Here is an 11,542-nt window from a genome sequence, read left to right on the forward strand (position 1 = left end):
TCCAGATCATCTGAAGATCCTCAGGTCACCAGAACATCCTCAGATTTCTAGAAGATCCTAAGATCTCCAGATGATCCTCAGATATCCAGAAGACCCTCAGAAGATCTCCAGAAGACTCTCAGATCTCCAGAAGACTCTCTGAAGATCTCCAGAAGACCCTCAAGATCTCCAGAAGACCCTCAGATCTCCAGAAGACTCTCTGAAGTTCTCCAGAAGACCCTCAAGATCTCCAGAAGACCCTCAGATCTCCAGAAGATCCTCAGAAATCCAGAAGATCCTCAGAAGATCTCCAGAAGATGCTCAGATCCAGAAGATCCTCAGAACTGCAGAAGATCCTCAGATCTTCAGAAGATCTCTGGATCTCACGTTGGGGAAAGAGGGAAGGCTACTCTGTCCTCAGCATCCCTGGACCACCTGGTTGTGTCCCAGAAGTGACTCATTTTCTGAGCAGCTGAGAGGAATTGTGCTCCCCCCCCCAAAGTGGCGTCCCCCCCTTCTGGGACCCAGCCGCATGGTCCCAGGATGGAGGGGTTTATTCTGCTTCCCTAGTGCCTTCTGCGCAGGATTGTGTTGACCGCGTTAGAGAAGCCGAATGAACCGGCCCCCCTTCTTTTCCGTAGCCCCTTTTCTTCAAATCAAATGCCAAATCGAGGATGGGGAAACTGATTTTTCTTTTTTTTTTAAAGCTAGCTTTTTTTATATAAATAATGTAACTCAATGCTCCAAGTCCAGAAATCCATGTCCAACCGTTTTATCCCTACGATGTAATCAACCCCGTACCGAGTGTCCTCATCAAGCCAGAGAGAACCTTCGCTGGATGTTCTGCAGAAGGTGCTCCAACTTCATCTTCTGAAGGGCTTCCTGGACCAGACGCCACGCTGGCTCCTTCCCATGCTGTTCCTTGAGCTGGACCAGGTAGCTATGAAGGTCCACCTGGAGCTCTTCGATGGACTTCTTCTTCTCCGTCCCAGGAGGTGTCTGAGTGAGCTTCCGATACAGACGCCGGAGCCTTCGGGGCGACTTCAGTTGGAACGCTACGAAGTCAAGGGCTGCCCCGTAACACTCTTCGTTGCCTGGAAGAGAAAGGACGGGTGAGAAACACATCGAATAAGAGCCGCCGGGAGAGAGCCAGTTCGGTTTAATGGTTAAGGGGCAGCCTGGAAAGCAAGGGACAGCGAGTTCTAGCATGGGTGAAATCAACTGCGTCAAAAACAGACGCGATGACGTCCGGGTGGGTGGGCGGAGCCTGCTACCCAGCACACCTGGAAAGGTAAGTGAACAGCGGGAGGGGGACTCCGCTGTGCCACGTGATTTAGCGAAATCCTGCTTTTTTAGCTAATATAAATTGTGTGTCACCCTTGAGTTCTAGTCTCGCTTTAGGCAAGAAACCTGGTTAGAGCCGAGGTGGCGCAGTGGTTAAATGCAGCACTGCAGGCTACTTCAGCTGACTGCAGTTCTGCAGTTTGGCGGTTCAAATCTCACCGGCTCAAGGTTGACTTAGCCTTCCATCCTTCCGAGGTGAGTAAAATGAGGACTCAGATTGTTGGGGGCAATATGCTGACTCTGTAAACCGCTTAGAGAGGGCTGAAAGCCCTATGAAGCGGTATATAAGTCTAACTGCTATTGTTATTGCTATATTGCTATAGGTGACTTTGGGTCAATCACCAGGAGATGGTGAGTTCTAGTCCTGCCTTAGGCATGAAAGCCAGCTGGGTGACTCTGGGGCAATCATCAGGAGATGGTGAGTTCTAGCCCCACCTTAGGAATGAAAAACTGGCCGGGTGACTTTGGGACAATCACCAGGAGATGATGAATTCTAGTCCCATTTCTAGCACGAAAGCCGGCTGGGTGATTTAGAGCCAGTCCCACTCTTTCAGCATAGCCCACTTCACAGGGTTGTTGTTCTGGGGAAAATAGGAGGAGGAAGGTGTCTTGGATATGTTCCCTGCCTTGAGTCATTTGTAAAAACAACAAAGGCGGGATACAAATAAATAAGAAGTAAATAAATATTATCTCCTGCACTATTCTGCTGTGGGGCTTGTGACCAGAATCTCTGGATCAGCCTCCTTAGATTAAACCATTAAACTGGGACCAGATTATCTGGGGAAGTCTCTCACCCTACTGGAACTGGCCTGCCCCACTTGCTCTAGTAGGAAGGGCAGAGAACACAGAACCACAGGACTGGAAGGGACCTTGGAGGCCATCTAGTCTAACCCCCCCCTACTGGAGGCAGGAGAGCCTATATCACTCCAGACAAATGGCTGTCCAATCTCTTTTTAAAAAAACCTCCACCCACAACTTCTGGTGGCCAGTCGTTCCACGGGTTAATTGTTCTCGCTGTTAGGAAGTTTCTCCTTAATTCCAAGTTGCTTCTCTCCTTGGTTAGTTTCCATCCATTGCTTCTTCTTCTCTTGCCTTCGTGTGCTTTGGAGAAGAGGCTGACACCCCCCCCCCCCCTTCTTCATTTGTGGCAACCCCTCAAATATTGGACGACTGCTATCACGCCACCATGCCTTGGGACTTGATCAACCAAGGAATTTCAGCTAGCAAGGTCCTTTTTCTGCCATGGCCCCTGACCTCTGGAACATCCCGCCACTTGAAGGAAGATCCACCTCTATTCTTTGGGCCTTCCATCTGAGACCTTCCCAGCTTCGATGGGAGGGGGAAGCTAGATTCGCTTAATGACCACGTGATTCACTTAACAACCTCAAGGGTCGTAGTATCGGGCATGTCTCACTTAAGAACTGCCTGCTGAGCAATGGGAACTCGGCTCCCAGTTGTGTTTCTAAGTTGAGGACTACCTGTAAGTCTCAGGTGTGTCTGTGTGTGTGTGTGGGTCTTACCTGAGCCCTCCTCCGAGCCTTTGTCGGCCCTGCAGGCGGTGCAGTAGGCATCGTGGAAAGTGGTGCCGGGCACGCTGACCTGAAGGCCCTGGGCGGAGCAGTTCTGGTGGGTGTGGCAGGGGTCTTTGCTGGAGTGTTTGCTGGAGAAACTCCCCTGTGGGCAGACTCTGCACTGGGTATCTTTTCGCGGGGTGCCTGGAGAAACGGAAACAGAAGAGAAGGTCTCACTTTCTCTCCAATCACTTTCGAGGGCTGCTGCCTTGCGAGAGCCTCGGGAGGACTTAATCAATGCCTGTCAAAATCCATTTTGCTTTTTTTTTTTTAACCTACCGTATATACTCGAATATAGGCCGGCCCGAATATAAGCCGAGGCACCTAATTTTACCACAAAAAAACCTGGAAAAGTTATTGACTCGAGTATAAGCCTAGGGTGGGAAATGCAGCAGCTACCGGTAAATTTCAAAAAATAAAAATAGATACCAATAATGTTTTTGAATATTTATTTCAAAGAAAAACAGTAAACTAGCTGTGGGACATTGATATGTAGCTGCTGTTATGTGGCTGAGAGCCGAGGTGGCGCAGTGGTTAAATGCAGCACTGCAGGCTACTTCAGCTGACTGAAGTTCAGCGGTTCAAATCCCACCAGGCTCAAGGTTGACTCAGCCTTCCATCCTTCCGAGGTGGGTAAAATGAGGACCCGGATTGTTGTTGGGGGCGATATGCTGACTCTGTAAACCGCTTAGAGAGGGCTGAAAGCCCCATGAAGCAGTATATAAGCCTAACTATTGCTAACTATTGCTATTGCTTGCCATAACAAGGAGGAGGTGGGACATCGTTGCAGAGCGGCAGGAGGGGGAGGAAGGGGAATCGTAAGACAGCCCTGCATTACATTAGAACATGAGGAGGCGGGATGGTGCGGTGCGCGCTGCACGGCAAACTGACACAGAGGGAGGGGAAACTCACAGGGGCGCCGGGCCATTCACGAGCGTCACCCAGCGGCATGGCCCCGCCCCTTTTTCTCCTCCATTTCGGGCAAATTTTTCACTGACTCGAGTATAAGCCGAGGCAGCTTTTTTCTGCCCAAAAAGTGGGCTGAAAAACTCGGCTTATACTTGAGTATATACGGTATATAAAAAAGGGTGTATGGCTGCATGTATGTTTGTTCCGGCATAACTCTGGAACGCCTCCAGCAATCCCAACCAAACTTGGTACACAGATGATTTACCCTCTGGAGATAAATACTGTGGGGGTAAGACACCCCAAACGCCTTGGTGTGTGCGTGCGTGTGTGTGTGCGTGCGCGTGTGTTCCAGCATAACTCTGGAAAGCCTGGCCTTTAAGGAGAGTGAGTGTGGCGTCCTAGAGCGGCAATAGTTTGTGATATCATGGGAGGTAGAAAGGGAGCCCGATTAGGCCAGTACAGAGGCCTTTGATTGAGCCTGCTCCCTCACACAGTGGGCCTATGAAGTGCCAGGATCGTGGACAGAGCGGGAGGGAGGAGCGCATGGGAAGGGGAAGGGAGAGGGCAGGGATGATGGGCATGGGAGCAGGGGGACGAAAGGCCCCTCTCAATGGCTCCCAGTCAGACAAACGCTTGACGTCTATAAATACCTGGGCCATGCTGGGTCATCAGCTAGTAATACAATAAAACCTTAAAAAGGGAGAAGTGGAAGCAAGGGAAGAGAAGAGGAGAGGAGAGGAGAGGAAGGAAGGAAGGAGGGAAGAGAGGATGATTGATCAGGAAGAAAGGGGGGACGGTGGGAAGGAAAGAGAGAGAGAGAAAGAAAGAAAGAAAGAAAGAAAGAAAGAAAGAAAGAAAGAAAGAAAGAAAGAAAGAAAGAAAGAAAAAAAAATGTGGGAGGGAGGGAGAGAGAAAGAAACAAAAGAAAGAAAGAGAAAGAGAAAGAGAAAGAAAAAGAAAGAAAGAAAGAAAGAAAAAAGAAAGAGAAAGTGGGAGGCAGGGAAGGAAGAAGGCAAGGAGAGAGAAAGAAAAAAGAAAGAAAGAAAGAGAAAGAAAGAAAGAAAGAAAGAAAGAAAGAAAGAAAGAAAGAAAGAAAGAAAGAAAGAAAAAAAGAAAGAGAAAGTGGGAGGCAGGGAAGGAAAGAGGAAGGCAGGGAGAGAGAAAGAAAAAAGAAAGAAAGAGAAAGAAAGAAAGAAAGAAAGAAAGAGTGGGAGGCAGGGAAGAAGGGAGGAAGGCAGAGAGAGAGAAAGAAAGAAAAGAAAGAGAAAGAAAGAAAGAAAGAAAGAGAGAGAGAGAGAGAGAGAAAGTGGGAGGCAGGGAAGGAAGGAGGGAGGCAGGGAGAGAGAAAGAAAAAAGCAAGAAAGAGAAGAAAGAAAGAAAGTGTGGGAGGGAGGGAGAGAGAAAGACACAAAAGAAAGAAAGAAAGAAAGAAAGAGTGGGAGGAGGCAGGGGAGGAGGGAGGGAGGGAGAAGTCACAGATCTTAAAATCACTGAGAATGAGAAACAACCATTTGAAGGGTTGACTGTTCTCTCTCTCTCTCTCTCTCTCTCTCTCTCTCTCTCTCTCTCTCTCTCTCTCTCTCTCTCTTTCTCTCTCTCTCTCTCTCTCACCCCCCCCCTCCCCGCCCAAAGGACCAGGTTGCTGCCTGTCTTCCCCCCCAGGTACGTACCGGGCTCAGCCACTCCGCTTCCTGGCGGGCAAGGGAAGTTCTTCATGCAAAAGAGCGAGTCGGCGTGGTAGCCCGGCTTGCACTCACACACCCTGTTGTGCGTCCTGTTGCACGGCAACGCCTCCACCTCCAGGAAGTTGCAGTGGACGTTGCAGTACAAACACGAGTCCAGGTAGTTCCAGTACTGGGTGTAATGCTCGTTTGCACACGGCTTGCACTCGGTCTGTTTGTCCCGGGTGCAAGGCTTGGCCATGCTCGTCCCTGGGGGGCACTTCTCACACTGCAGCTTCTCCTGGGTCAGGGGTCTCTCCTTTCAAAGGTGGGCCGGGAAGCATGGGTCAGGGTACTCCAGAGCAAGACGCCCCATATCGTCCACTATTGACCGGGGGGGAGGGAAAGGGGGGGGGAGGAAGAAACGTTAGCAGAGATTCCCAGATTAGATTACTCCTTGACTCCCAACCACAATTACAGAATTACAAAATAACAAGAGTTGGAAGGGACCTTGGAGGTCTTCTAGTCCAACCCCCTGCTCAAGCAGGAGACCCTTACGGAATTACAGAATAACAAGAGTTGGAAGTGCCCTCGGAGGTCTTCTAGTCCAACCCCCTGCTCAAGTAGGAGACTCTTACGGAATTACAGAACAAGAGTTGGAAGGGACCTCGGAGGTCTTCTAGTCCAACCCCCTGCTCAAGTAGGAGACCCTTACGGAATGACAGAATAACAGCGTTGGAAGGGACCTTGGAGGTCTTCTAGTCCAGCCCCCTGCTCAAGCAGGAGACCCTTATTGGAATTACAGAATAACAAGAGTTGGAAGGGACCTTGGAGGTCTTCTAGTCCAGCCCTCTGCTCAAGCAGGAGACCCTTACGGAATTACAGAATAACAAGAGTTGGAAGTGACCTCGGAGGTCTTCTAGTCCAACCCCCTGCTCAAGTAGGAGACTCTTACGGAATTACAGAACAAGAGTTGGAAGGGACCTCGGAGGTCTTCTAGTCCAGTGTTTTTCAACCTTGGCAACTTGAAGATGTCCGGACTTCAACTCCCAGAATTCCCCAGCCAGCTTTCGCTGGCTGGGGAATTCTGGGAGTTGAAGTCCGGACATCTTCAAGTTGCCAAGGTTGAAAAACACTGTTCTAGTCCAGCCCCCTGCTCAAGCAAGAGACCCTTACGGAATGACAGAATAACAGCGTTGGAAGGGACCTTGGAGGTCTTCTAGTCCAGCCCCCTGCTCAAGCAGGAGACCCTTATGGAATTACAGAATAACAAGAGTTGGAAGGGACCTTGGAGGTCTTCTAGTCCAGCCCCCTGCTCAAGCAGGAGACCCTTACGGAATTACAGAATAACAAGAGTTGGAAGGGACCTTGGAGATCTTCTAGTCCAACCCCCTGCTCAAGCAGGAGACCCTTACAGAATTACAGAATAACAAGAGTTGGAAGGGACCTCGGAGGTCTTCTAGTCCAACCCCCTGCTCAAGTAGGAGACCGTTAAGTAATGCAGTGACCAAAACTGGATGCAATATTTGGGCGTTCTAAGGATTTATAAAGCGGGTACTAGCACTTCATGCGATTCTGTTTCCAATGACTTGAAACAAAGGCACGGATCAGCAATTCAGACATTTTACCCCCCATTAGTTGACTCCGTGATGGGTGGAGAACAGCAGTGTGGAAACGCCACGTGCTTTTAAGAAGCTCCAAGCAGAGCATGGAGACCACCCTGCGTGGGGTCCTTGGTGCTTGATTGCTTTCTGGCAGACGTTTCATTGCCCTACTAGCTCACATCATCAGTTTGAAGGAGTGTGGAATTTGCTCCCTTTTTATAGGGAGCTGCTTGCCCTGGCAGTGTCGGTGGGAATGTGGTTCCCCCCACCCACCACCCACCTTGGCATTTCCTTGATTAGGGCATTGGTTTCTATTTGATTGTTTGTCTGGTGTTAATCCCTGCTTATCTGGGTTTCTCTTTCTGTTTAATTCTGAGCTCTGTTGTTTCCTTGCAGAAGTTCCATTACCTAACTAGGTAATTTTGGTGTTAGAAGGGAGTGGGGTGTATGGAGAGGAGGAGGAGGAGGAGGAGGAGGAGGAGGAGGAGGAGGAGGAGGAGGAGGAGGAGGAGGAGGAGGAGGAGGAGGAGGAGGAGGAGGAGGAGGAGGAGGAGAAGGACTGTGGGGTTCTTAATGGTCTTTGAGCTTGTTTTCTTACAGATGTTTCATTACCTACAGTAACATTATCAGTGTGGAAGGGGGTGATATTTGCCTAGGAGTAGTAGTGGTGAGGAGGAGGAGAAGGGGAGCTATGGGGTCCTTGGTGCTCTCTGAGCTTGGTTGTTTTCTTGCAGACATTTCATTACCCAACTAGGCAATCTCATCAGTGTTACAAGGGAGTAAGGTTTATATAGAAGTGACCTACCATAGAACATAGAATAACAAGAGTTGGAAGAGACCTTGGAGGTCTTCTAGTCCAACCCCCTGCTCAAGCAGGAGACCCTATACTGTTTCAGGCAGATGGCTGTCCAGTCTCTCTATTAGTTAGGTTAAAAGAGTTGGAAGTGACCTTGTTGGTCATCTAGTCCAACCCCCCACCCCCCAACTGCCCAAGCAGGAGACCCTACACCATTTCTGACAGATGGCAGTCCAGGCTCTTCTTGAAAGCCTCCAGGGATGAAGCTCCCACAACTTCCGAAGGCAACTTTTGTTCCATCGGTTGATGGTTCTGACTGTCGGAAAATTCCTCCTCATTTCCAGGTTGAATCTCTCCTTGAACAGTTTCCATCCATTATCCCTCATCTGGCCTTTGGAAAACAGGTTGATGCTCCCTCCTCTCTGGGGCAGGCGCTGGGATACCAGTCTTTGTGGGAGTTTTTGGGGTTCCACCACAAAACCGCGGTAGACAAAAGCGCGCTCGACGAAAGCGCGTACGTGACGTCATCACAGCGCGACGAAAACATCGCGCTGTGATCGATAAATGTAAAATTAAAGCGAAAACCTTACCCTAAACCCCCCAAACCTAACCCTAACCCTAACCCTTAACCTAACCGTAAACCTAACCCTTAACCTAACGCTAAACCTAACGCTAAACGTAACCCTAACGCTCTAAACCTAACCCTAACCCTTAACCTAACCCTAACCCTAAAACTAACCCTTACCTTTATGTGAATCGGCTTGCTTTAATTATATTTTTATTTCAATTATTAATTTTCTTCGTCGCGCTGTGATGACGTCACGTACGCGCTTTCGTCGAGCGCGCTTTTGTGGACCGCGGTTTTGACGGGTCACGAGTTTTTGGTGGTTCCTTTGTTTGTCTGAGTTAATAATTCCTTGTTTAGGGTCTAGTTTGCTATTTGCGTTCAGTATCTAATCAGGTAATGAAACGTCTGCAAAAATACCACCGATCCAGAAAGTACCAAGGAACTCCCAGCTCAAACCTGAACTATAAACATTTTCTTCTGTTCGTACAACCTTGCGTGTTGCCGTCATTCCCACAATAAACCTTCACTGATTATACCTGCTCAATTTAGCTGCAACGGCGGCGCGTGGTACCCCAGATACGAAACATCTGCTCATTCCCTCCACCCTGGAAACACTTTCTGGCATTGATTTACCTGGCTGAGATTTTGCATTTTCTTGAAAAGGTCGTCAAATCGACTCACTTCCCCAGAAATTCAAGGTGGCCTGTAGCTGTGCGAATTCTCCCCACCACAGGAATTTCCTCTTCTTAACGCTTCTAGAGCAGGAGAGCAAGAAAAAGAAAGCACAATTATTATTATTACCGTTACAAGATTATTATTTTTTTTCTCAAAGCAGGGGGAAAAAAAATTGCAAGTGGCTTTCCCGCTACATCGCTTGCTTACAGGCAAATGTAGAAAAATAAACACAAAATGCCTCGTCATGCTACCTCAAGACAACAATTGTGGTTGCAACTAAATTCAGTTTCCCTTTTGGGAATTTATAAGGAAACCGAGGTTCGCTCTCTCTCTCACCCCTCCTCCTGGGCTCAGATACGTACGCAGAGAGTCCTTGATTTACAACCACAATGGGGTCCAAATTTTCTGTCGCTAAGCAAGACAAGCGTTAAGTGAGTTTCCCCCCATTTCCTCCCCCCTTGACTTACAACCACAATGGAATCCAAATTTTCTGTCACTAAGCGAGATAAGCGTTAAGTGAGTTTCCCCCCATTTCCTCCCCCCCTTGACTTACAACCACAATGGAATCCAAATTTTCTGTCGCTAAGCGAGATAAGCGTTAAGTGAGTTTCCCCCCATTTCCTCCCCCCCTTGATTTACAACCACAATGGAATCCAAATTTTCTGTCACTAAGCGAGATAAGCGTTAAGTGAGTTTCCCCCCATTTCCTCCCCCCCTTGACTTACAACCACATCGGAGTCCAAATTTCCTGTCGCTAAGTGAGACAAGCGTTAAGTGAGTTTCCCCCCATTTCCTCCCCCCTTGACTTACAACCACAACGGAGTCCAAATTTCCTGTCACTAAGCGAGACAAGTGTTAAGTGAGTTTCCCCCCATTTTACGACCTTTCCTGCCACAGTTGTTAAGTGAATCACTGCACTGGTTGTTAGCAACACGAATATTAAGTAGATCTGTTGATTTTCCTTGTCAGAAGGTCGCAAAAGGGGACCAGGTGATTCCCCTCTTGTTCTAACCGTCAGGAACAATTTATCTGAGGGGGTCTGTAGATATTTTCTCAGCCCTCCTTCTCACCCACACAATATACAGGTCTTCGGTGGAAGGCAGGAGACGGTATTCCTGGACTCCTTCTGATTTTAATCAGCCACCCAGTAATACCAGCCTTCTCTATATATCATATACGTGTACGTCGTATCATTGGTAAGCGAGATAATCCAAGGAGTATATTTACTTAGGACATTTATTTCCAATAAAAAAGAACAGGTTGAAATAGCAATAGCAGTTAGCAATAGCAGTTAGACTTATATACCGCTTCATAGAGCTTTCAGCCCTCTCTAAGCGGTTTACAGAGTCAGCATATCGCCCCCAACAACAATCCGGGTCCTCATTTTACCCACCTCGGAAGGATGGAAGGCTGAGTCAACCTTGAGCCGGTGAGATTAGAACCGCTGAACTGCAGCTAGCAGTCAGCTGAAGTGGCCTGCAGTACTGCACCCTAACCACTGCGCCACCTCGGCTTTCAGCCCTCTCTAAGCGGTTTACAGAGTCAGCATATTGCCCCCAACAACAATCCGGGTCCTCATTTTACCCACCTCGGAAGGATGGAAGGCTGAGTCAACCTTGAGCCGGTGAGATTTGAACCGCCGAACTGCAGAACTAGCAGTCAGCTGAAGCGGCCTGCAGTACTGTACTCTACCCACTGCGCCACCTCGGCTGGAGGCTCTCCGAGTTTGGCTGTTTTCTTGCAGGACCTTTCACGACCCAACAAGGTAACATCATCAGTGCATCAACCGCCAAGCTCAGAAAGCCCCCAGGATGCCACATTTATTTCCCTTTTTTTCCTTAGAAAATAAAAATAATCCTGCTTCTTTTTCCCCCCTACACATTTCGCCCTCAAAATGAACAAATAAAAGGCTCAGATTCCAGATTATTATTATTATTATTGCCATCATAGGCCAATGTCTGGGAAATCTCCTCACTGATGGCCAAAGGAGTTGAACATCCAAGAGGCAGGCAGCAGCCCTCGACCGGCCTTAGATGTTTAAAAAGCACCCGTTTAACACCTTGAATGCTGAGGTCCTTGGTGCTCTCTGAGACATTTCATGACCCAACTAGATAACATTATCCATGCTAGAAGGGAGTGGGGGGCTCCCTGTTTATGTTCACATGGCTTACCCTGTCCATCGCTGGGAGTTTCTTGATTTGGCTGTCATTTACTCTTTGCCTGTTTGTCTGAGTTGGTGGTTCTTTGACAGTTTCCCTCCAAAATTGCCAAGGCAGAGAGCAAACCCCACTCTCCTGTAGCACTGATGATGTTACATAGTTGGGTCATGAAACATCTGCGAGAAACAATTAAGCTCAGGGAGCATCAAGGACCCAGAGTGGTGGTCCTCCTCCTCCTCCTCCTCCTCCTCCTCCTCCTCCTCCTCCTCCTCCTCC

The 11,542-nt window shown here is 48.6% G+C and overlaps 1 protein-coding gene across 1 annotated transcript in view; it reads right to left on the minus strand.

Annotated features, from left to right (window-relative positions):
- Positions 1–344: 344 nt before the first annotated feature.
- The window catches only part of TNFRSF6B (TNF receptor superfamily member 6b), a 15,868-nt gene continuing 4,670 nt past the window's right edge, over positions 345–11,542 (minus strand). The window contains exons 2-5 of the mRNA XM_087720627.1: positions 9,066–9,187; positions 5,474–5,848; positions 2,844–3,038; positions 345–1,073 (exon numbers count right to left, since the gene is read on the minus strand). Of these exons, the coding sequence (XP_087576753.1) occupies positions 793–1,073; positions 2,844–3,038; positions 5,474–5,726 (729 nt within the window). The 5' untranslated portion in view covers positions 5,727–5,848; positions 9,066–9,187 and the 3' untranslated portion in view covers positions 345–792. The remainder of the gene's footprint in view (positions 1,074–2,843; positions 3,039–5,473; positions 5,849–9,065; positions 9,188–11,542) is intronic.

This window comes from Thamnophis sirtalis, unplaced genomic scaffold, assembly GCF_051295495.1.
Source record: "Thamnophis sirtalis isolate CommonGarterSnake01/CBP01778 unplaced genomic scaffold, rThaSir2_p1.2 scaffold_7, whole genome shotgun sequence".
In the NCBI taxonomy this organism is placed as follows: domain Eukaryota; kingdom Metazoa; phylum Chordata; class Lepidosauria; order Squamata; family Natricidae; genus Thamnophis; species Thamnophis sirtalis.